Source organism: Perna viridis, chromosome 1 (genome assembly GCF_037379345.1).
Source record: "Perna viridis isolate PV_CMFRI_1.1 ecotype Kerala chromosome 1, ASM3737934v1, whole genome shotgun sequence".
Taxonomy (NCBI): Eukaryota; Metazoa; Mollusca; class Bivalvia; order Mytilida; family Mytilidae; genus Perna; species Perna viridis.
The window spans coordinates 20600399-20625725 of NC_142445.1; the positions used below are offsets into that span (position 1 = coordinate 20600399).

Sequence of the window (25327 nt, forward strand, 5' to 3'; positions counted from 1 at the left end):
TATTCACTCCCTAATACGTTTATGTATCATTACAACAAATAAATAGTTGATGATACATTAAAAAGAGTTCGTTTATGTGATGAGTCATTTTATCCCTCCATTTTTATGTATTTATTTCTTCTGTTAAAAAAGGTCGGAGATTTTCGCCCCTAGGCAATTATTGAATTCTCTCGATCCTCCGTAGACATTTATTTATTTATTTATTTATTTATTGATAGAAAAAAAAAGATCGAAGATTTTGCCCCTACAAATGTTGAATAGTTATTTAGATCTCTCTCTCTCTCTAAATGTACATATTCATACGTACAAGTTCACTGTTTAATTTTGAATGCTGCGGAATATTGCGTAACTGCATAGACAGCTTGTCAAAAACAATATAGAATGCATTATCTTTTCTTTTCAATTAAATGTTTGCTAATTTCATTCACAGCTTAAGCAATTAAATCAATTCATGTTTAATAGTAGGTAATTTATTGACCCATATTTAATTGTATTCACAGCTTCAGCATTTAACATAATTAGTTCTAAATTGATCTACACTATACCTTTGTATAATTGAATTCACAGCTTTAGTATTAAACTTAATTAATTTGTAATAGTATATAATGTTTTAACCCGTATGTAATTGCATTCACGGCTTCAGTGCTTGATCGTGGTAATAGTTTGATCTTAAGATCGAATAGCTTGGGCATCGTTCACCGAGGTGCTTAAATACGAGTTCCATGGGATCATCCGGCATTCCCAAACAACTCCAGTATGCCTACTGAACTTTGCATAGAGTGTTCCCGACCAGTAACCGACCGACAGCACGCCATTACATGCGATGTTTGTCAGAAATGGCAACATCGTATATGTAACACGGGTATTGCACAACTGCAATACCGCAATGCCGTTAAGTCAGGTGCAAACATCCACTTTGTATGTAGACCATGTGAGACGTCCAACTGGCCAGATGACTCCCAACCACCAACTCAATCCTCTGATGTGCCACCACAAACTCAATCCTTTGATGTACCACCACAAACTCAATCCTTTGATGTGCCACCACCAACTCAATCCTTTGATGTACCACCACCAACTCAATCCTTTGATGTACCACCAACTCAATCCTTTGATGTACCACCACCAACTCAATCCTTTGATGTACCACCACAAACTCAATCCATTGATGTACTACCACCAACTCACTTTTTAATGTTCAATCTTTTTATAATTGATCATTTATTTAAAGCATTATAAATACATCTTAATATGAGCTTCGTTTGTTTTCATGTATTATTAAATGTGATGGATCCAGTATAGTACTGATTTTCTGAACTTATCTAGTAAAACTTGAGTCAATGAATTGAACTTGTAATTGGTAAAAAAAATTAAATACTGGATCCAACAATACCTTTATCTTACAAATATTTTTTTAATCTTTCCAGGTCCTCCTTCACCTGCAGCAACTACTAGGTAACGTCAGCGTGGAGGGATTTGTGGCCGACTTCGAGACAGGACTATGGCAGGCCCTACGACTCGTCTACCCAGGCATCGACATCAAGGGCTGTGTTTTCCACTTTACCCAGGCCATTTGGAGACGTATCCAGGAGGAGGGACTATCCACCGCCTACCGACAGAATGACTCACTTCACCGGTACCTTCGCCAACTGATGTCCCTACCATTTCTTCCATCAGCCCAGATCAGAGAGACGTTCAGCAACCTACACTCCAAGGCCAACACAGACAATTTGCGAGCCCTCGTCACCTACATCGACAGGCAGTGGGTTCGGAACTCAGTTATTCCAGTGGAATCGTGGAGCGTCTTTCAGCTGTCCGTACGTACGAATAACGACGTGGAAGGTATCTATATTTTTATTGAGTTTATATTTAATATCAAACACCTATATAGTTAAACTAAAATGAAAAGAAATATCAATTTAATAAAAGAAATTTATTTTGAATCCACGATAGGATACATAACTAAATATACTAGAAATGTATAACAACCTCTTTCATTTCAGGTTTTGAAATACATTTTCCTTGCAATTTTAACATGTTTTTTTTCATTTTAGGATGGCACACCAGACTCAACCAGAAATCCAGTTCCGGCCGTGGAATATACAGACTGATCCCGCTGTTGAGAAGGGAGGCTGAACTCATCGCCATCAGTGTTGCTTCCGATGACCTTGCCAGGGAGACCAATCGCCGCTACAACCGACTGGACGACAAACTCAAGGAATTGTGGACCATGTACCAGGACCCTTCCACTCAGATGACAACAACAACGTTCCTCAAGAAGATTGGACATATATACCGATTTTGCGACTGGTGATATTGTGATCCAGTGTTTTTGAACGATGTAGTGACTATTATAATTAGTGCTTTTATAATTCCCATGATCATGTTGTATTTTTAACCCTGTCATTTACTATGTGTTATTATATGTAACTTATATAAATAGTGCTTTTATTCTCAATCAAATTTTAATCATGCTTCATTTTCTATGTATTCTTTAAACAGTTTGTTGTAACAATGTGTTAGTAATTGTGCTCTTATATTCATGAATTATTTAAATAAATGTTCAGAACTTATATTAATCTCTTCTGTCATCACCATATATCACATTTATTCTCGAGGCCGAAAAAGATATATAATGACATTATTGGTTATCAATATCTTCCAATTTTCTCATTTCTCAATAAATATCTCTTGTGACATTGCCTCAGAATCAGCAACTGATGGGCTTTATCTGAAAGAAAAAGGAATACCAGTACAAGTATCTATCAATTTAACAATTAGATCAACCCCTACTATACAAACATTCAAGTTTTTATTCACAGAAAAAACATGTATTCTTACCTGTCACAACACACGCCAATTAACAGGAAAATAAATCTAAGGAGGGCGAAATGACCCATCAATTACTCGGTATATATGAACACATGTATATCCAATGAGGGCGAAACGACCCTGCAGTAAGGGTGAAACAACCCGGACGAACGGGAAAAAGGGGATACAACGAGAGGGCGAATGGGAAAAAGGGCGAAACTACCCGACGCCTTCTTGGTAATAAAATCAAAATAGTAGAAGAAACAAAATTCCTTGGTTTACTTTTTGATAGTAAACTTTCTTTTCTTCCCCATATCAAATGACTTAAATATAGGTGTCTTAAGGCACTAGATATTTTAAAAATGGTGTCCAGTACCGATTAGGGTGCTAATACCTCAATATTATTTTGTTTGTTTGTTTGTGGGGGTTTAACGTCCGAGCAGCAATATTTCAGCTATATTCAGACAATGAACATGAAATGGATGACAAAATGAACATGAAATGATGAAAATAATGAAAAAGGGATGGGGCACAAGGACAATGGGGTCGACAAATTTTGATTACCACTGGAAATAGGGAGAGGTGGGTAGGGTCGGGCAATTTAGCCTCCTGTGGCGGAGCCCTATGGTTCCTACTCCGGGAGAATACCACAGTAGAGTTCTTTAACGTGCGAGGAACGTGGCATCTTTCCCAACACGGTGCACCACTATGGTTTGCGGTCAGGTTTTCCGTATTACAGCCTGACAACCCCAGCATATAACACGCCAGGAGTACCCCATTCTACCACCTGGGGCACACATCCCAGTTGCTCTGTGGGCAAAGCGGCCTAGCCCCCGGCTAGGGTTCTGAGCACTACTTAGTCGCCTTTTACGACAAGCTTAGCGCTGCTGCAGGCATATTCTTTTAACACCCGGACCTGCACGGGGCGATACCTCAATGTTAATAAATTTATATCGATCTTTGGTTAGGTCTAAACTTGATTATGGATCTATTGTTTATGGTTCCGCCAAAAAATCTTACCTTAAAATTTTAGACGCTGTTCACCACCAGGGGTTGCGACTTTGCCTTGGTGCCTTCAGAACCTCTCCCATTGACAGCCTTTATGCCCAGGAAAATGAACCATCCATTGGAGACAGACGTTTGAAATTAGGTCTTCAATATGTAAACAAACTTATGGCCTACCCAGATAGCCCTGCCTACGACTGTGTCATTAATCCTATTTATGTCGACATTTATCGAAAATATGAAAACAAAACCCCTCCTTTTGGAATTCGAATAAAACTTTATTTGGAAGCAATTCATCTGGAGACTATTGCAGATCAGATTACGACAAGCTTAGCGCTGCTGCAGGCCTATTATTTTAACACCCGGACCTGCACGGGGCCGAAACCAAGAGAGGGGTTTCGATAAAGATGTTGAGATTATTTGATTTTCTAATTTACCCATGAAGATGTTAGCATACGAATGAGCCATTTTCGTTCCCATAGCTGTACCATTGATTTGGAGGTAGTGTTCGTCGTTGAAAGTGAAGTTGTTACACTTGAAAACTAAAGTGAGTAAATTAACTAGGCAGTCGGTAGGGGGGTCCAAAATATCTCGTGATTACCAAGCTTCTCTGCAGGCTTCTATACCGTCATCATGTGGTATATTAGTATAGAGTGAAGTGACATCAAGGGAGACCAGAAGTGTTTCGGGAGGTAAAGGATTCATTGATTCCATTTTCCTCAGATAGTCCGTGGTGTCTTTTAATATGACGGGAGCTTTTGAACAAGTGGTCGGAGATGGCAATCCACAAACTCAGAAATGTTTTCGGTAGGGTGACAATTAGCAGAAATGATGGGTCGTCCAAGGATATTATATATGTTTTATCGAAGTTATGTTTCTATATGTATTTTATGTCTAATGTTTACCTTAATGTACCTTTTTATATGTAAATAGCTGTTTGTTTTAATTTCATTATTTTTTGAAGAGACTTTGATCTTGCTTTTAATATTTTCCTTACATTAAATGTTCTTACCGTGATATGGCCCTGGTGGCCGAAACGGCATAAAAGAACAATCAATCAATCAATCAGGTCAATTCACCGGAACGTCACTCCTGCAGAATGGCGTCCAATGTTAAAACCTCGCATTTTGACTATAAACAAAAAATGAAAATATCCGATGAAAACGTGAAATATAAACATAAAATGCGTGGTTTTATGTTATAGAACTAACCAAACCACTGCCTCGATGATTTCCACAAAATGAAAATCTTCATCGTGGAACAAACACGTTCTGAAGCGATCTACAGAGAGTGAAGCGGGAGGGATTTTGGATAAAAGAACTCCGTATTTAACACCCACACGGAATTAGCGAAAAACATTAAGTTCTTTCTATTTTGTAGTTTCTTATTACAGTGTTTGTAAATATTTTTAGTTTTATTGTTCAGTGTTCAAGACCAACACACAACATGTGTTTATAACATTATGACACAATGTTCAAGATCTTCGTTAACTGTCAGTGAAATTCTTTACGTCACAGGTATTCACTTGCTTAGGTGAATGTGACGACTCTATTCTATGCACTGCTTCATCGGATCAAATTGATACAGGGAAAAAAATATACATATATATACGGGGTGATGGATCGTTAAAAACGATGCGAAACATAACAATAACTTAAATTAACGTCTAACTATGTTTAACATCACCAGAACATTTAAGTTGAATATTTCGGATAACTGATATCTTTCCTCAGCATAAAACTATAATGAGCATAAAACTCACAAAGTTCAAGATCAAAACAGATTCAGAAGCTGAATCGCGTACGCTGTGGGTAATTGTACCTTTATCAAAGGCTCACATAAGCAACTGATAAGGAGCCTGAATGAAAATAACAAAGAGGGTCTTTTTATCAAAGTTACAATTAACTGTGGAAAACAATTTAAAAAAAATAAAAATTCCAAATATAGTAGTACGGCGTATTGATGTATAGCAAGTAGGGCTGTACCAGCCTTAGACCAAGACTTAAAAATGAATTATATTTTCTCGTTAATTCCATCTGGAGAAGTTGTTTGCAATTTCTTCTTCCAAAAGCTTTCCCGAGATACCATTTTACATTTTGACCAGTTTTTATTATGTTCTATTAATCGTAACAACAATGTTGTGGAGATCCTCCTGGGTGTGTCCGGCGGATCTAAGATGGCGACTTGGAGGGAGGTCTGATTTGCATTTGTAGTCACTGCGATGACCATTCATACGCCTGTTGAAAGGTACTGTTTCGCCAACGTACTGCATGCCACATCGGCATTGGAGAAGGTATGTGGTATTTTCAATTTTCAATTTTCAAAACATCAGTGCAAACTAATATCATTGAACACGGGTCATTGTAAGAATTGTGTAATATTACAAAATGTATTTCAGAGACTTATTGGAAGGGGGTTACATTCAGTAACGACTTCATTGTAATTTCAATATTTATTTTATCTAAAAACAAAAAAATATTAAAAAAGTGTTACGAAATGACTGAACGAAAGGCATATGTAAAACAGTATATTAACCCCGCTCCGTAGTATAAACAGTGAAACAGTGGAAGATACAGGTGTTGCAAAACATTTGAACAAGCCACTTTTCTTAGTATCTATACATGTCTGCATCCAATTGTTCTAATTGACAATGTTACTTAATTATGAGGAAGGTGAAGCCTTTTAACGCTCCCGGGGAAACATTAATAAAAAACACCTTTAATTATTTTGTCAGCTCTGATTTGATATATTATTCTTATAACCTTCCAATATGGTAAATTTTGTAATGATGTACGATTTAATTGTCCCAATACATTATCATAATGGTCATGGTTTTGAAATGTCTATGGGCTAAGATGTATGGCATACGTAAGGAATTATGGGTTGTCATGGTCCGAAATGTCTTTGGGTCGAATTGTTCGGCAAAAGTTAACATTATGGTTCCTACATGTATAAACTTCGTAACGTCTTAAAATACTTCTTTTATTTCATTTAGTTTCGTTTCATTCTTTTTCGGTTTGTATCGTTTTATTTTGTTTTGATTCATTGTGTTTCGAATTGTTTCGTTTCAATTCTCTTTTTATCGATTCTTTTCGTTTCGTTTTATTTCGTTACCATTTCGCAATTTTAAGTAACCAAGAATTATCGGTAATATTGGTTTCGCCATTTTCATAAACATTTGGACGCTATACTGCAAACTGTTATGGCCTATCTTATCTTGGAAAAGCTATCATGATTCAATTTGTAATTATTCATCAAAACTAACGAATATTTTCATCTACCCAAAAGAACTTGAGATAAAGGATATTACAGACACTGTGAAGTCAGCCACATATCTTGACCTACACTTGGAAATCGATGGTAAAGTAAAACTATAGACCAAACTTTACGACAAACGTGATGACTTTTCATTCAGAATTGTCAACTTTCCTTTCATCTGTGGCAATATCCCTTCGACTCCTGCGTATGGAGTGTTCATAGCACAACTCATACGTTATGCCAGAGCTTGCGCAGACTTTTTGTATGAACTCGTGGATCAATATGGTGTATCCATCAGCACCATGAAAACTGATTTATTCAACGGATCATAGTTTTCCTTCCCTCGTTTGTCTATCCCGGACTTGACTTTTTATGAGCAACTCGGCGGGTGTTTCTAGAAAAGCAGAGGACGCTTACCCTACCGGTGCAACTGGTCCATGCTCCCAGTTTTTAGTGGAGTCCGAGTTGCTCATTTGCTTTTGTTACTTTGTATGTATGATTTTAGTTACTTTATGTTCTTTGTTGTGTATGTCTGTTTTCAATGTCTGGTCTTTGTCCCTGAATTACATTCTTCGGATTACCGCTATAACCTTGGTTCCCTTGATTACTCTTTCAGAGACTGGTTTGGTTCTTAATCAAATTTACAGAGTATACGCAAATGAAGCTGCCGTAATGTTATGTTAAGCACCTGAAACTGAAGGTACAAACCGGGTATTGATGTTTCACTGACCACAAGTGTGCAGAACCCAGTAGATAATAAACCATTAACGCTCCCTCCCGAAGCGTATAAAGAAGATGTAATATATTAAATTGGAGTTGTCAGTTATAGTTTTCGTTTGATTGCGCAGCCGGATTAGTTACCGTCTTTGTGTTAAAATTTAATGTGATATTAACTCTGTCCAGTCAACCTTGGAAGCGGAAGTGTTGCCAGGTGTTTACATGTACGTGTCTCTCCCCTGCCAAAAAATGTAGACAGATTATGAGTTTATCACTGTTTCAATGACGTTTGCACGTCTTTCAACCTCCAGTTGCGAGAGACTACGCAAGAGTGTATTATTCATTTATTGATAAAACGGTGGTGGTGAATTTCTAGGAGGAACTCCGTGATATAATTGTAGGTATAAATGTAATAAGTAATTTCTATCACAGTTAGATATTTCATTAGTTGTGACTGCAGTGTATGATGGTGGTTGACAGCTTTGGTCGTATTGCTGATAAGGTGGAGGTGGTTGAAATGTTGCTCTTTGCTGGTTATTATCTAAAATATAGTAACATACATGTAGTTCAACGTTGAGTCAGTTTTTAAACAAAGAAAATCAAGTCAAGATGAATTTTCAGGAATCTGAATAACCGTAAATGGATGATCCATCACGAAATCTATTAACTGCATGATCAGCATATTTATCAAAGATTAGCAATGTCAAGGGAGTATGATTATGTATACATTGTAAGTTCATGTTAGAGGGAGACATGTAGTGATAAACCTAAAATAGAAACGTTTGTGGGATTGTTTATTGCTGAACTCGGTCAACAAACTTAGAGGATACACAACTTAAACCAAATATTTTAGATAGCTTGGGAAAAAGATATAATTTTGATGGGTTGTATTAAGAAAAGGTCAAGAAAAGTTTAAAGTGTATTTTAACCATTTCACAAAGGATTAAATATTTCTTCTTCTTTGGTCTAAATCTCCACAATAATGTTTTAGTTTTAATGTATATGTAAAACAAAAATAGGCGAAATACACATCAAACCTTTTTGCCTCACGATACTTCAAGACTACAGTGATATATTTCATACGTTTTCTCTGTATAAAAATGATATTAGTTCTGACTAATAAACTCAACAAGGGAGTGAATATTTCATGTAGGGTGTCCCTGACTCATTGCAATAAATTATATACTATTAAACATCGTAATGTTTGATTGTAAAAGAGATTAATTGGTATAAATACCTGAAAGCTACTTGTGTATGTCATCTGTATTTTTATTTTTGTTTTGTTTTGTATTGTGTGTTTTGTTTTTGTTTTAGATGAATATTTTACTCTTTTGCAAATGGGTTGTTTGCCAATATTTCAACAACTAGCAGAAACTCGCGATTTTAAAGGTATCGTCCAAGGAATCCATTAAATAAAGTGACATTATCATTGAAGCCTGTGCGTTTTCTAACCTAAGCAATTAGAAAGGTTTCGGACACTACCCAGAACTTTTTACAAGTGGTTTTTAAACAATATGGGACTTGGGTTGATGAAAGTTTCAATATGATTTTAAGCTTTGCCTCTGTCGGAGAGACGGAACTACTAATACTCAAACAAGATATAATTGTTACGTACAGCGTGATATGATGTCCCCCAGCTCCCCTACTGTCATTATGCGATTTTTAAAAAAAGTTTGGACGGCGGCCATGTTTGAAATTTCAAAATGTTTGGGCACATCTGCATGCGGTGCCGTATTTCTGTGCTGAGTTTGGTTTAAATCAATTAAATCGGTTCAAATTCATGTTTTTACAGAGGTTTACATATGTAAGACGTCGCTGACGCTTCTTCTCTGTAATAGTCTCATAATTTCTGAATGTAAAGTTCAAACTTTCGATTTTTTGTTGTTATGTCATGCTGGCTAGCAAACCGGAGCTCGTTTTAGCAGACTATGATAGATTCGTATGCAAGTATTTAATACGTACCTAGGCATGATATCGTGTGTGGTCGTATAACTCGGCTTCTTGTTCCTTTTGTTTTACAATAATGTTTGATACAAAGACTGATTATGATGGTTGTAACGAAGATTCCAACTATAGAGCCGATGACTATACCAACGATTAGACCACCATAGCTACAAAGAAATGAAGATCAAAATAAAAAATATGTTTGAACGTAGTCAAGTTTACAATCAATTTGAAGTTAACTAAGAGTTAAATGGTCTATGAAATATTAGTATTTGATAATTATACTAATATTGATAGAAGGGCGTGGATGTCGAAAACAAAATTCTAAGTGTTGTATAACTCGGTTATTTGTGAAGTTATCAAGTATAAGTAAAATTACTTGCATTATCGGCACATGTGCATGTGGTAGTATTTCCGATATCCTGCCCCAATTGTTGGGGTTTCTTTTATATTTTTGTTTACACTTGGAATCTTAGGTGATCACTCAGAAATGTCGATAGAATACTACAATGCATCCAACTAATAAAAACGTCTACTGGTAATTAAAAAAAATCAATGTTTACGCTTCCGAAATAAAAAAAATACCATTCTGATACTTCAAACTTCTGAGAACATTTTCTGAATCAGTGGAAACATGAAAACGAGAAAATGGACTACATTGTCTTCAATACACCAAACTTCCAGAGATTTTTACGACGCGTCGGGTAGAAGAATTATTCTAAAACTGATATTATGGAACACTTTATGACTGTAACTCATTAGCGCTTTTTAACATACGACTTTTTAGGTTTTAGTAAATTTATCAAATTATCAGTTAATGGGAAGTCGTCGGGCGAACAGAAGAAGCATTAAAAAATTTCTTCTAACTTTAAACATACATTTAATCCCGAAAAAAATGTCTTTTTTCCGGAAAGGTAGTATTTTTTTCTTGAAACGTAAATTCAAAATCACGGAAACGTAACATTGCCCCCCCCTCCCCCATGACGACTTTTTTTACGTTTTAGTAAATTTATCAAATTATCAGTTATTAGGGAGTCGTCTGGCGAACAGAAGGAGCCCCCCCCGGAATAGTCATTTCAATTCCTGGAAGAAATTAATAGTTATGAATTGTCTGTTGATGCAAATCGTCTGGTATATTTCAAATGACCCATTCATCTTTACATGTCAATTTCATAAGGGGAGCGCTATTATATAACAACAATGTTGCTTTAATTTTTAATTTTAGCTCTTTACTTATCAAAACCTAATCCAGACACCAATTACTTTATTTAGTATGTGTAAAATTGAATACTCTTTCGAATAACAAAATATCATGAGAGATTTCTATTTGCAGACGTTTAGTTAATTAGTGAAAACTTGTTTTGGTATTTTTAAGGTAAAAAATAATTTGGAATCACGATTAAAAACAGCTGCAAGTAAATACAGAGTATTGTTTTGTTGACCAATCTACCAAATTTGAAGAAATTTTATAGATAAGACATTTAAAAAGATCCTGTTCTTCTTTAATATATTAAACTAAGTATCTTAGTACTGAAAGGAAGTAAAATTACTTATAAATGCCGTGACATTAATTTTGTTTGTTACGTATTAAATTCAGGAATCATATCTTTACAAATATTGTCATCACCCTGTCTGATGGACTTAGTAGTCATCTCTGTAAGTATTTTACTATTTTTATTAAGGCTAAACCATGGTACATTTGTTGCGTTTCACCAGATTCGTTTTTCTTTTTCTAGCGAATCCTAACTTGACGTGCTTCAAACTCTTTAGAAAACAGCCATGGTAAAAAAGTGAAAAACACATGACCAACGATTCGTGCGACTGACAACCCGCGTCTTTTCAAAAATATGAAGAAACTAGTCCTATTAGAATCGAAATAAATCACGGAAACTCCAGTTTATCACTGTTTTACCGATAAAAACTGGCCATTTATGTCGTTTGTTAATTCCTCGCTTTCGGTCGGGTTAAAGAATGCGACACAAATATTAAATTTTCAAACCACTCAGATTCTTTAAGTTTCAGATGAAGAAGATGTACAAAAAAAAAAAGAAAAAGAAAAAAAGTTAATCTAAAGGTCCAATTGATAAGACAGTGTGTTTCCAGTTCACCGTGTTGACGGGTTTATCTGGTATTATCCGACTATTGATCTCTGTATGCATATCAGTTATGGACTTAAATCCAAGAGGAACTGTCTTGTCGTTAAGGTTTCAAAATACATGTTCATGTCGTGGATTGAGGTTTTATAAACTTATCCAATACATTTCATTTGTTTCTTTAATACTTCATCTTCTCGTTTTAATTTTACAGAAATACTACCTTATGAAAATGACTTGACGTATTGTAATTACAGTTTGGTCGCGGAGCAATGTTCTATAAAAAGTAAAAGCTATGACTGTCAGAAGCATTGATTGGTTACTCCGCCCCTGTTATATTAATATATTTAACTTACCCGTGATCTTGATATAAATTATACCGCCCACATTCACATAGCTTCATAAAGTCTACAAAAAAACATAAATATTTTGTATTAATCTATGCAATTACCACATAGTTCTTATGAAAGTAGTCCTTAAATTTAAAAAAAAAATTTGAATTGAAGCTAAATGTAAAAGATAATTATAGTACTACTAAAAGTACTAAGTCCAGTACAGACAACATTTTAATATGTGTTATATGAGAATGCTTCAGAAACAGAAAGGAAATTAAAACATAAAGTTGTAAAATAACAACTTAGTTAGAATTGCGTCTTTGACAGGAACCTAAACTAAAGGCTAATATCCTTTCTTGATAAGAAGTATTTTCTTTTTTTCTGACGTACTTGAGATCTATAAAGATAAATACTGGTTGCGTATGGGTGACTTTCCGTTGTACAGAGTTCAGTGCGGAAGATCCTTAACGAATAAACCTCGCTATTATAACTAAATGATTGAAAGTATATGATGCCGTGTATAATTATATTCATACACGCCGTGTTTATAATCAGGATTCTCTTCCTGCTTTGCGATTAAACGCAAATTTCCCTCCTTTTGGATGCATATAAACCTACATGTATGAGGGTGATTCGTGCACAGCATCAATATTGATTGTAAAAAAAAATCGACGGTAACAGAACGATGATATTTCATTAAAGTATTATATAACGGCACAGTACAATTAATTACCATATTCTGACTGTGGACGGGCGCGAGAGAAACTGTGGTGGGGTAAACTAGTTTTATAAGGCATTAATAAGCTTTTACTTTAAGGTAAAAAATGAAATGAGACAACAAACAAACATACGATATAATTCACTCAGTAATACACCCAACGCTCCTCAACAGAATACTTAAACGTATAGCATACCGACAGAACGATATAATCACTTGATGAATGCTTACAGTTACTGAAATATTAAAGAGTTAAAATTACCAGTTTAAAACAAGTACTGTCTGTAAAAAAAGATAGCCGACACAGTAAAATTTGTTCTTTTTACTTGTAATTTTCTACATTTCATTCAGGAAATAACACATGACACACAATTTCAGTTTTCTATACAGTCTTTTTCGAACGCAACTAAGTTATCAGTATTATGCCAAATAGGGAAACAGAATCGTGATCAGGTGACTTGCGTTTCCATGGAAGAGCGTCTTTAAGAGTAATCAAGGGAACCAAGTTTATAGCGGTAATCAAAAGAATGTAATCCAGGGACAATGACCAGACATGGAAAACAGGCATACACAACAAAGAACATAAAGTAACTAAAATCATACATACAAAGTAACAAAAGCAAATGAGCAACTCGGACCACTTAAAACTGGGAGCATGGACCAGGTGCACCGGTAGGGTCAAAGGGTAAAAAGCGAAATTCAGAAAAATCAGTCACTACACTTCTAGTAGGCTTGGTTTAGAGTGGCAGCCTTTTATCTTGTCGTTGGGATCGTCCATTGACTTAATATGCCCCTCTGGTCTATTTCAATATTTTTACTTATAATAATACCCGCTTCCGGTTCGTAAAAGTCTGTCACAAATTACATCGGAATATATTTCAAATGCTAGTTCAGAGAACTCATAAAAAAATTACACTTAAATGGCAAAAATTGAGGTGTAGTTTGAGTATACAAAAATGACTTAGATTTTACGTAGGGATGCTATAAGAAGTCTCTCGGTTAAAAAAAGTTTAACATACAATATATCTATATAAACTTACCTACGGTATTCCATATAAGAAAAGTCCTAAACAAATTAACCACCGGTATATTCCTGTTCATAGTACAAACTGTATTGTTTACAAACAAAACAAGAAATAACAACAAAGAGATTACACCTAACTAGAAGTATTTACAAGCATTTAATCCAGTACATTAATTCATCCATTGTAATGTTAATTAACACCCAATTGAATTACATAACATTGTGTAGAAAAACGGAAATACTGTTACTGATTGGATTATAACAATTAATTGGTTTATAAATAATATTTTAATCATAAAGTGGAAAATGATTCAACAGAGAAAATTGACTATAACATCGATGACCGGAGTAATAATTTTTACTTAAGATATAAAAAAACACATCTGGCTATGTAAACCAAAGAACCACGGTTGAGAAAAAAGAAAAAAAAAGTGCATAAATTATATTATATAAGTCATTTATCGTCTTGAGAAAATTTCAGTAACTTGGCGGAGGTGCAGTTCCCGGATAGGCTGGTGGTTGTCCGTTATAAGTAGGTTGTGGTGGTGGGTACGGGTTACTTTGTACGGGTGGGTATGCTGAATTTCGTTGTGGTGGGTAAGGAGCTCCACCTGGTGGAGGATGCTGACTGTAATGTCCTGTAGACGGATAGGAACCTGCTATAAATCAGTTTGTTTGTTTGTTTGTTGGGGTTTAACGTCCGAGCAGCAATATTTCAGCTATATTCAGACAATAAACATGAAATGGATGATAATATGAACATAAAATGAAAAAAAGAAAGGATGGGTCACAAGGATAATAGGGTCGACAAATTTTGATTGCCACTGGAAAAAGGGGGAATGGGTAAGGTTGGGCAATTTAGCCTCCTGTGGCGGAGCGCAAAGGTTCCTACTCCTACCGAATACCACAGCAGGGTTCTTTAACGTGCGAGGAATGTGGCATCTTTCCCAACACGGTGCACCACTATGGTTTGCGGTCAGGTTTTCCGTATTATAGCCTGACAACCCCAGCATGTAACACGCCAGGGGTACCCCATTCCACCACCTGGGGCACACATCCCAGTTGCTCTGTGGGCAGAGCGCCTAGCCCCCGGCTAGGTTTCTCAGCACTATTTAGTCGCCTTATACGACAAGCTTAGCGCTGCTGCAGGCCTATTCTTTTAACACCCGGACCTGCACGGGGCGCTATAAATCAGAAATTTATTAACATAAAATTGAAAAAAAACAGTGGTAATAAAATCTATCCTTTTAGTTAAACAGAAAAAAAATTAAGAACAAAAGTGTATAATATATATATTTAAATGAATACTTAACACATCGGACCGCCGAATGGTATGCATCACAGAAAATACAGAAAGACAGTTTAAAGCTGCATTAGCTGTCATTTTCGTAATTTTTTGTTTCTGTTGAAATATACCATAACTTTGAATTATTTCTACTAAACTGTTGTACTTTTCCTGTATAATTTCATTTGAAATCCACAAATAAAATACATTAAATACATGAAATAGGTGTCTATTTATTTATTGTCTTGCAAGACAAGAAATCGACCTAGATAAATTCGTATGCATGTGACTTCTGGTGATCTTAATCCGCGCATGTGCTGTAAGGGCCGCTTCTTCAATAACAAATCTGATTGCAATTAAAGCGAAAGTGGTTATTCAACGGCAAGGAAGACCGACGGACTCGAGCCATAAAAGAGGCTCTATATATATATATATATATATATATATATATATTAGCTTAGCATTTGAAATAATCCTTCAACGTGTTGTTTTGAAAGGTAGACAATTACTGGGGCCAAAAGGGTCTAAAACAAGTATTCATTGAATTAAACTATAATATATAACTTCAGTAAAAGTATAGGAAGTCCCCAATACTCTATACAACAATGGTCAGACTTGGAATAATTTTGGGGGTAAATACTTTAACGTCTCGGAAATTAGGGGTGAAAAAGGAGCCAGAAATATGCATTTTTCGGATGCCAAGACAGCAACATGACTATTAGTGAATGAATCACTTTTAAATTGAATTGGAAGATGCCTTGACAACAAAGAAAATTTGGGGTTGATTTTAAGGGTGAAGACTTGAGCCTTGCAGGAATTAAATGGCAAAAAGGGGCCAGAAGCATTAACTTTCCTATGTCTGTATAATAACTTCAATAAAAGCAAAAGGATCTCAAATACATTTTACTACAAAGTGCCATACCACAAACGGAAGACTGGGATTGATTTGTGGGGTTGTGACTTGAGCAAAGTAAGAATAAGGGGTCACAAATGTGCCAGAAAAAATGTATTTTTTTCTTATTTCTGATTGATAACTTGAGTGAAAGGGAATGGATCACAAGGTGCCATATCCCCATGGGAAATTTGGGATTGAACTTGTAGGTTTTAACTGGAACCATTTTTGGAATAAGGGCCAAAAAGTGGTCACTTCGGTTCTTGTCAAATTTTTATCCTATGTCAAATGTCATATATTCAAAATTCAAAGCTGTGTCAAGTTTGAATGGTGTGTCCATATTTAACTGTTCAGGGTTCGACCTCTGCGGTTCATATCAACCTGCGCCCTGCGAAGCATTTCATTGAATTTCCAAAGTCCACTGTTACTGTAAGAAGTATAAAAATGATAGGCATACCAAGAAGTTCCATTTTTAACATAGTACATTCGTTTCGAATTTCGCTTCACAAGGCTAAAGTATTTTATTTTGAAGTAAACCCAAATTTCTGGGGATTCGAACTGAAATAACAAGCTACACAACTGTACGAGAGTTTTTACTAACCGTGGTACGCTGCTGATAACTGAACCGTAGAGACTATACTGGGTTGTACAATACCTCCACGTCGCCCCCTACTTTTACATGCACCACACAAAACAGCAACGATAATGACCAATACAACAAATCCAATCAAACCACCGATAACAGCTCCAATAATTGTACCAACAGGGCTACAAAAAAGACGAGTTTACAACCAACTTCGATTTTCAATGAAACCAATTAAGATATGTATTTAGAAGGTTTAAATCTGCCACGACCGACTTCATTTGTAATTTTTATACTGAAGAGAAATTTAAAATACCATATATATATTTTTAAGTGCATTTTTGGCAATGACCCGTCAGTGAATCCACTTATATTGTAGCAAACATGGTAAACTTGAACCCCTGACAAAGCTTGTATGATTTGTTAGTAAGAAAATACTGTATTGAAAGATATTTTTTTCCCTAACAAAATTCATTAGAAGACTTTGTGTTGACTCCCGGTTTCTGATGGGATGATTTTACTTGAACATGTACCAATACTCACATTTCGCATTCGCGATAATAATGATACCCATATCCATATCTCTCGTAGTAACAATAATCTGCCGATGTGAACTTCTCTAAAATTGAATTAAAAAGGTTTTTTTTTTATTGCAAATTGAACTACAAACGGGACCCCATTCATATACATGTATATCAGAAAGCAAGGAACCATAGACGACAGTTCTTGAAAACTTTTGTGATTTGTGATTCTTTTTATACAGTATTTGTAATTTCCAATCACAATCATTTGTATAGAGATCTTGATTAAGAAAAATCAACCGCCGTTCGAACGAATAACGGACAAAAACAATTCATACACATGTAGTACAATTTTATTTACAAAACCATAGACTAGATAAATGGTATAGTGTACATGGCAATGAGTATAATTTTTATATAGAAATTACTTGACTTTCATAACTCACCCTCTACTAGAAATGTCCAAATGAATAGAAGAATGTATTTTAAGTCGAACATTCCTATGAAATACAACTTCAATCTGATAATTTTGCCAATTAAGTCGACAAAAAATTAAGAAGTTGTCGAACACTTAAGGTCAAAAATTGATAAAATTCAGATATCAGTAAAATGTATTGATTTCCCCTTACGTATTCCATTGTGAAGAGTATAGATATGGGTATATTGAAGTTTGCCAACTGGTTAGTTGTTTCACCTGTATATAAGCTAGTTTTATCTTGGTGATTGATTGTGCTTAAAAAGTTAATACAAACTTTGATAACAAGAAACAAAATCACCAATTTACGTCCTTCTGGTATATTTCTGGTATGGATCGTTTCCGTGTCTGGCTGTCCGTTATTGATAGCGATATTGGTAAATTTATTTGATTTCATTATTACAATAATACGTAAAAACAATAAAGTTGAAAACAAAATATCACTTTCCGCACTCATTGACAGATTTGCCTGTTTCAGAGCACACTTCTTTTTTGTTAAGTGACGTAAAACTCTGAACTGATCTACATGTACTGTGTACTTTTTTAAATGAAACCCATTGATATATGTACGCAGTTCGTACAACAGCCAATAAAATAAAGACTTGATGCTACAACTCGACATGACCTGCCAATGCGCAAATTTTAGGCATTTCTGAAAAAAAAAAAACTCATTGACATTTATACATAGTTCGTACTACATAGGGCCACACAAAGCGGGTGATAAGGTGATGAATTAACTTCCATGTTCATTTTTTATTTGTGTTTCAAGTAAGTAGTCAGCGTTGTTTTAAATCGAATCACGCCTGTACTTTTATAAGCGATATCCGTTATTTTTTTTCGTTCCGATAAAAATTGAGTAGTACTGTCAACTTAAGCATTTTTGTTGATTTTTTTCCATCATATTATTAATAACAGGTGCAAAATAAAGAATTTTGTGAGCTACACATAGCTATTTTTGTGTATTAAACCAAATTAAACTGTAAAGTGGGTTTGTAGACATATGCTGGTATTGCTAAAGGTATACATGCATGTCTATTAGGTACCATTCTGTGTAAGAATCAGGCAATGGGTGGCACATCATTTTTCTCAATTTGGTCTTTTATACATCAAATACATTCACCAAATCTAGAGAACAACCGAAATTAAGCTATTTAAATGTATCCTGAATCACTAGTGGCATCGATATTTTTTGACTGTTAATATAGGGAAAAAGTGATGGAAAATTTTCCCGCAGTTTTTCGTAGGGCATTTCGATTAAATTTGACTCAGCAATATTTGATGGTTGTTTCTGGAGGTCATGAGGTATAAATACTTGGATAATGCCATGAAGTATCTGCGGTTTTTTCTTCAAGTGCCACACCTAATACATATTTTGCCTGATTCTTAAGCAGAGAAGTATTTAACACGTTCCTTTACGTATGATATTACCTCAGTAAAATTTACCATTACATTGTAGTTGAAAAGTATAGCGAATTTGAAATAATTTATTATTCAGATTTAGATTATTCCTCTATCAATATGTTGCTTTTGAAATTTGATGTAATCCTATCGAATAGACCTACTCTGAAACCGTTTAATTTCGGTAAGAAAATGTAATACAGACTGAGTATACATGTAGCATATGCGTTAAACTTTCCTTTTACACCTTTGAATTCAAAAGTTTGAAATTTTGGTTTATTTTGCATTTATTTTACATTGAGGCTGATGAAAGATAGTTCTGACTTCAATCGTGCTGATTCAAAAAATGAAATACAAAAACTCGTAAGGGTACATTATGTTTGAGTAGGGTGTGGCTAGAAACACACATCTTCTTTAATTTGCCCTTGCCTGTCTAGGAATATAGAGCCGAACTTACCTCATAAAATCAACATGATTTTTAGTATGATTTTAATATTTTATTATACTTTAAGAAAATCCCAGCCTGTGTTTTTTTCTCAATTTAAGATTTGAATACACCCAACCTGACATGAACATGATCATAATTGCATTGCTCTTACTACTTGCGCAAACCATTAGTTTTGGAAAAAAGTTTATTTCACGGTCATTCTCTACAAACAGATTAATTTTTCTACATGTATCACTCATGCTCATCATAGTATGGATCATTGGGGAGACGAAACTCGTGAGGCCTAATAGACTTAAATTAAAAAAAAAAAAAAAAAAAAAGTAAATTTCGTACTGAATTTAATTGTAACAGTTTTTCCTTATTATCCAAATTATGTTAAATACACGAATCTATAGTAACTGCAAATTTTATTTTCGTGTATTTACTGGAAATCGAGTTGGCCTTTTGAGTCAAGGGAATTAAATAACACAAACCAAAAAACTCAAAAAATTTCAACACAAAAATATTGAAAATGATAGTGTGAAACATCTTGTGAGTCCCTTTCATACTTTCATTTGCTTTATTCATCTATCACCCTACAGTATGTTTATTTATATGTGTTTTCCAGTATCTAAGGATCGAGTGTTGATGACATGAAAGGAATATTGGTGCTAAAAATAATAAATTGGTTGCTTAAAACTTACAAATGTGTGTTCACATCTTTATTAATGGGTTAAAGATTTAAACTGCATGTCAGACAAAGGAAAAAAAATAATACGGAAAGTAAAAAAAAACATGCACTTTATTGTGTGTATATATATATATATATATATCGTAACAGCTTCGTTTCAGAGTTATAGGATTTCCAAACTTGAATAAAGTTATGGATCCTTCAGAAATGGTCTTCCATGTAAGCCTTGTTGGTACCCTTTAGAATTCTGTTTTAACTAACACTTCTGACTAGAAACAACCTACTAAAGTGTATATGTTCTTTCCTCAACATAACAACATTTAAAAGTAAAACACATTTATGCAAGCACGCCTTCAAAATCAGAAAAAAATATAACCAAAGCTGCCTATGACCGTTTCACTACTACTATACTAATTATAAACAAATGTGATTGTTTTAAGCACCAGTCCATTTAAAATTCAGACACTGCCCATGGCACAGGTGATTCATGGTGCAGAAAAAACCCACGGAACAACGTTTTTTCTATCTTCAGATGCTACATTTTTAGGGAACATAAGTTTTTTTGTATTCATATGTGTACTTCTGAGAAAATCATGCATTTATCTCCCACTAAAACCAACCAAATCATTGCAAATCAAGAACGATAACTCTTGCAAAGTCATTATTTCATATAAAATCTATATAAATTTTATCTTTAAAGCACAACAGCCAAATGAAAAAGTAAGACTGGTTATATGATCTGTAACTGTTTCTGAACGACAAATAAAACTGAATTCGGTGGGTTTTTGACATGCATAAATCACCTTCTGTCTGATTTTTAGAAAGACTGCTACTTTAAAAAACGGTATGGTGCTGTCGTTGTCCATGGACACTCGTTTTTTGTAATTGAAAATAAATGGTCATGGACCATATGCCCATTGCTATTAAAGTTTCCGGACTTTACAGTATTAAGAATGCTAAACAACAGCCTATTTAAAAAGGATATTCAAGGGAAACAATATCCAAACGGAAATCTAAAGATTACATATTCCAAGGATATAAAATATACAGGGAAAATAGACACAAACAACAAAGAACATATAATAACCCAGGATACACGTACAAAGAAACAAATATAAAGTAAATGTGCAACCCAGACTCCACTAAAAATTGGGGTCATGGACCAGATGCACTAGCAGGTTAAAATCTAGAATTCATGTAAAAAAGCTGAAGATGGCCAAATACTTTTTCACGATAACTATGGTTAACCGTCGGCAGTACCGAATATCGAATACCTAACTCGGTTAATCGTACAAGTTAATTTTTTAGGTTTTATTTTACTGTTATTTTCAAAAGATCATATAATTTTTAAAATGCCATTATATGACATGCGAAGGTTTTTTGATCAGAGGCTAATATTAAAAGTTGTTTTAATAATTCTCAAAACATCTAAATTCATCAAAAAATTATTTGACGGCTTGGTTGTCTGAATTGTAATAAACACTGTTTTGCATTTTTATATGATCATATCATGCCGCCGTCTAATGCTTTGTCTTATTTTAAGAGTAGTGCAGACGAAAAACGCCTTAAATGCGTACTATGTGACGTTGAACTAGCATACACAGGTGGGAAAAGTTGTGTCACATCATCTTATTAAGTTGAAACACTTATCAGAATTTTCGCAGACCACGCCCGGAAAAAGCAACAACGTCATCAATGAACGAATATGTGAACTCGCCACCAAAAGCACGAAAATGCGAAATTTCATATGATTCTAGTGGATTATTTTCTATTACGCATTGGGGCGAGGATTTTCAAAATTTCATGCAATAACTCAAGTAATACTAGTAGGTATTGGTTAAAATTGATAACTTTTACTAGGTTCCAACCCACACAACTGATTTTGCGTTTTATTGTTCGTACATTTCCATCTTAAAAAGGCCAAAACCAGTATTTCCAATAATTCTATACGGCACCTATAATTTGGCCCCGTGCAGGTCCGGGTGTTAAAAGAATAGGCCTGCAGCAGCGCTAAGCTTGTCGTAAAAGGCGGCTAAATAGTGCTCAGAACCCTAGCCAGGGGCTAGGGCGCTCTGCCCACAGAGCAACTGGGATGTGTGCCCCAGGTGGTGGAATGGGATACCCCCTGGCTTCTTACATGCTGGGGTTGTCAGGCTGTAATACGGAAAACCTGACCGCAAACCATAGTGATGCACCGTGTTGGGAAAGATGCCACGTTCCTCGCACGTTAAAGAACCCTACTGTGGTATTCTCCCGGAGTAGGAACCATAGTGCTCCGCCACAGGAGGCTAAATTGCCCAACCCTACCCTCCTCTCCCTATTTCCAGTGGCAATCAAAATTTGTCGACCCCATTGTCCTTGTGTCCCATTCATTTTATCATCAGTTCATGTTCATATTATCATCAATTTCATGTTCATCGTCTGAATATAGCTGAAATATTGCTGCTCGGACGTTAAACCCCAACAAACAAACAAACATATAATTTGCAGTGATATAATGTCGTGATGCTGTAGACATTAGTTTTTGTACGCCCATCTTTAGACGAGAAGTACTATACGAAAAACCGGTTTCCACCCGTCCGTCGTTCACACTATTCGCTCAATAACTCAATATGCCGCCACTAATGTTTGATAAACTTTGGTGAATTGTTTTTTTTCTTTTGATTTGAGCTCCCTTTCGACTTTAATAAATTTACGTTTATGTTCCATTTTTGAGTTGTGTTACTTTATTCATACAATAATGGGTTATTTGTTTTACTTAAACTGAAAAAAAATAGTGAATTGTTTTTATTGATGTAAGCTTCGTTTACATTTTGTAAATTTCGGATTTCATGATTTAGAGTTATGAGGCTTCGTTCGCCACTATATGGATCTCTTTTGGAATATTATACCACATGTTGCCATACCACAAAAGGAAAGCTGTGATTGATTGGTGAGGGCCCGGGGTTGTCACTTGAACCATTTGAGGATTAGGGGCCAGAACAGACAAGCATTTTTATGATATCTGGACAATAACGTGACTTGAAGCGAATGAATCTCTTCGAAATTGTACCACAGGACACACCATGACGGGAAGGTTGGGATTGATTTTGAAGTAAAATGGCTGTTTTCAAGACATACTATTCGAAGTTCAACTTCATCTTCTGTCAATATCAGTCTGAGTATATATTTGTCCGTCGGGCAACGCCATTTTGTGTCCACATTTGCTTTAAATTAAAACAAATGGCGGAGGTCTTTTATAAATTTCTTCTCGTTTAGTTTTTGTTTTATCTATGTTTGTTACATGTATATTACATATCTTACGTAAACTGTAACATCTTTTTGTAAAAATACATGTACATTTCGTTTTTAATGATTCTAACAAACCACATTTACAGTTGCAAATCGTAAATGTGTATTGTTAACAAATTAACATAAACTATAAGCATAGATTTTCAAAAGTTTACTTTGTGCTCTATGTTGTATGTTCATTCAAAATGCACTGACAAGTCACTCTTTGATGTTAGTATCTAGGAGGACATGGCGCAGATGTCGTCCCTGGATAAGTTGGAGGTGATTCATAATTAGGTGGCTGTGGCATGGTGGAGCTGTATTGTGCTGGAGGATAAGCTGCAATCTGTTAGAACGACTCTACTACAATGACAAACGTTGAAACGTTATGACCTTTGACGTGCAAAACCGACGTTGACAATTCAGAATTTGCCCGAATATTTAGGCGTCAAGTATAATTATATTATGTTTTTTGTAAAGACCTTTTCTAAAGAAAATGATAGAAATAATAATTTATCAAACTACATGTATTTTTTTTCATAAGTTTATCATTCTTTGAAGTCAGGGTTTTCAGTTTGAGGGGGGCGATAAAAGACTAAAGCTATATTTGGGAGTATGTATTTCACATACTTTGCTCAAATATTGTTTGATATACAATTATAGAATTCCAGTCTTCTGTACATATTGGCTATTTCAAAATTTTGACGGAGTGACAAAGTATTTTAATGGATCATTGTGTACAGACAGAGAAGATTGATTAAATGGCATGCTCACCTGTTTTATTGGTAGTAACTTGGTTTGGATCCGGTCTTGGTTGTACTGTAGTGCTACGCTGATATCCTTTATAAGCTTTGCAGCAATTTATAATAAGGATAATGAGTAGTGCCAATCCAAATATACCACCGGAAATCGCTCCTGCATACAAACCGATTGGACTGAAAGATCAATATTTATGCATTTAATGTATTTTGATTAACGAATAAAGGAAAATATTTTTACAATAGATTTGAGTTGGTTGGTCCGTTAGAACTAATAAAACATTGAATATACATCTACCACAAACATTATAACAGGAAACAAACTGCCAAGAAAAACACATAATCATACAGTTAAAGTTATATGTGGAGGTTGGTCAGTACTCATGAGTGAAACTGTTTGAAATAGCTGTTGATTTTTGCAATGTGGGAAAAGACCGTTTATATTACAATTTTTACATACAAAGAAGTAAGGACGGCAAGTTCAAGTAACATGTCATTTGAGGCAGGTGTAACCTGTATGAGGAGTTGTTCAGAACCGAGAAAATCATTAAAATTAAAATCAAATAAATTTTTTATATACAGATCGTTTTGACCACCGTCTTTTGACAAACCAAACAACTCTTAGCCTGAGCTTGAAACCAACATGAACATCAAACCATTAAGAATGGTAAAGCACCAGGCAGTGATAACTTGAATGAAAATAATTGTGGTCGTATTATTTGGTTACTTGGACTCTGTTCCTAAATTGCAAGCAGCCATTTCAATGAGGTGACCCCTGGTGTTGAGGGTTTTATCCATTTCAATGAGGTGACCCATAGTATTGAGGATTTTAGCCATTTCAAGGAGGTGACCCCTAGTGTTGAGGATTTTGTCATTTCAATGAGGTACATGTAAACCCTAGTGTTGAGGGTTTTAGTCATTTCAAGGAGGTGACCCCTAGTGTTGAGGGTTTTGTCATTTCAAGGAGGATACCCTAGAGTTGAGGGTTTTGTGAATGCATTTCAATGAGGTGACCCTGTGTGTTGAGGGTTTTAGCAATTTAAAGGAGATGACCCTGAGTGTTGAAGGTTTTAGTCATTTTAAGGAGGTGACCCCTAGTGTTGAGGGTTTTCACATTATCAG

The 25327-nt window shown here is 35.1% G+C and overlaps 4 protein-coding genes across 5 annotated transcripts; 2 read left to right on the forward strand and 2 right to left on the reverse strand.

The window, feature by feature from the left end:
• The first annotated feature begins 620 nt into the window (after positions 1 to 620).
• LOC148627701 (uncharacterized) lies at positions 621 to 2470 on the forward strand. The gene is made up of 2 exons (XM_088564679.1): positions 621 to 1842; positions 2055 to 2470. The coding sequence occupies exon 1, from the start codon at positions 757 to 759 to the stop codon at positions 1237 to 1239; it is 483 nt and encodes a 160-aa protein (XP_088420805.1). The 5' UTR covers positions 621 to 756; the 3' UTR covers positions 1240 to 1842; positions 2055 to 2470.
• On the forward strand, positions 1288 to 2314 carry LOC148627702 (uncharacterized). The gene is made up of 3 exons (XM_088586246.1): positions 1288 to 1296; positions 1428 to 1842; positions 2055 to 2314. Exons 1-3 carry the CDS (start codon positions 1288 to 1290, stop codon positions 2312 to 2314), a joined length of 684 nt encoding a protein of 227 aa, XP_088442372.1.
• Positions 2471 to 8120: 5650 nt separating the features above from the next.
• LOC148627703 (uncharacterized) lies at positions 8121 to 14054 on the reverse strand. Of its 2 annotated transcripts, none has more exons than XM_088577194.1 (4): positions 13922 to 14054; positions 12185 to 12236; positions 9754 to 9902; positions 8121 to 8332 (listed from the first exon to the last, which is right to left on the reverse strand). In XM_088577194.1, exons 1-4 carry the CDS (start codon positions 13980 to 13982, stop codon positions 8136 to 8138), a joined length of 459 nt encoding a protein of 152 aa, XP_088433320.1. In that variant the 5' UTR covers positions 13983 to 14054; the 3' UTR covers positions 8121 to 8135. The 2 variants fall into 2 exon arrangements, with proteins under 2 accessions (XP_088433320.1, XP_088433331.1); XM_088577205.1 differs by having other exon boundaries at positions 13926 to 14001.
• Positions 14055 to 14377: 323 nt separating this feature from the next.
• LOC148627704 (uncharacterized) lies at positions 14378 to 17773 on the reverse strand. Its single transcript, XM_088577217.1, has 4 exons — positions 17633 to 17773; positions 17209 to 17284; positions 16684 to 16850; positions 14378 to 14543 (listed from the first exon to the last, which is right to left on the reverse strand). The coding sequence occupies exons 1-4, from the start codon at positions 17682 to 17684 to the stop codon at positions 14383 to 14385; spliced, it is 456 nt and encodes a 151-aa protein (XP_088433343.1). The 5' UTR covers positions 17685 to 17773; the 3' UTR covers positions 14378 to 14382.
• Positions 17774 to 25327: the final 7554 nt, after the last annotated feature.

What these genes read in the sequence shown, in the direction of transcription:
- LOC148627704 (XM_088577217.1), bottom strand. Translation starts at nt 17,684, where the DNA reads ATGTTCGACTTAAAATACATTCTTCTATTCATTTGGACATTTCTAGTA. An exon ending in TATTATCGCGAATGCGAAAT is followed by an intron (nt 16,851 to 17,208) that starts GTGAGTATTGGT and finishes TCTTTTTTGTAG; the next exon opens with CCCTGTTGGTACAATTATTG. An exon ending in GTTATCAGCAGCGTACCACG is followed by an intron (nt 14,544 to 16,683) that starts GTTAGTAAAAAC and finishes ATCCGTCTACAG; the next exon opens with GACATTACAGTCAGCATCCT.
- LOC148627701 (XM_088564679.1), top strand. Translation starts at nt 757, where the DNA reads ATGCCTACTGAACTTTGCATAGAGTGTTCCCGACCAGTAACCGACCGA.
- LOC148627702 (XM_088586246.1), top strand. An exon ending in TACGAATAACGACGTGGAAG is followed by an intron (nt 1,843 to 2,054) that starts GTATCTATATTT and finishes TTTTCATTTTAG; the next exon opens with GATGGCACACCAGACTCAAC.
- LOC148627703 (XM_088577194.1), bottom strand. Translation starts at nt 13,982, where the DNA reads ATGAACAGGAATATACCGGTGGTTAATTTGTTTAGGACTTTTCTTATA. An exon ending in TCTTATATGGAATACCGTAG is followed by an intron (nt 12,237 to 13,921) that starts GTAAGTTTATAT and finishes GTTTTTTTGTAG; the next exon opens with ACTTTATGAAGCTATGTGAA. An exon ending in ACACACGATATCATGCCTAG is followed by an intron (nt 8,333 to 9,753) that starts GTACGTATTAAA and finishes ACTATATTTTAG; the next exon opens with ATAATAACCAGCAAAGAGCA.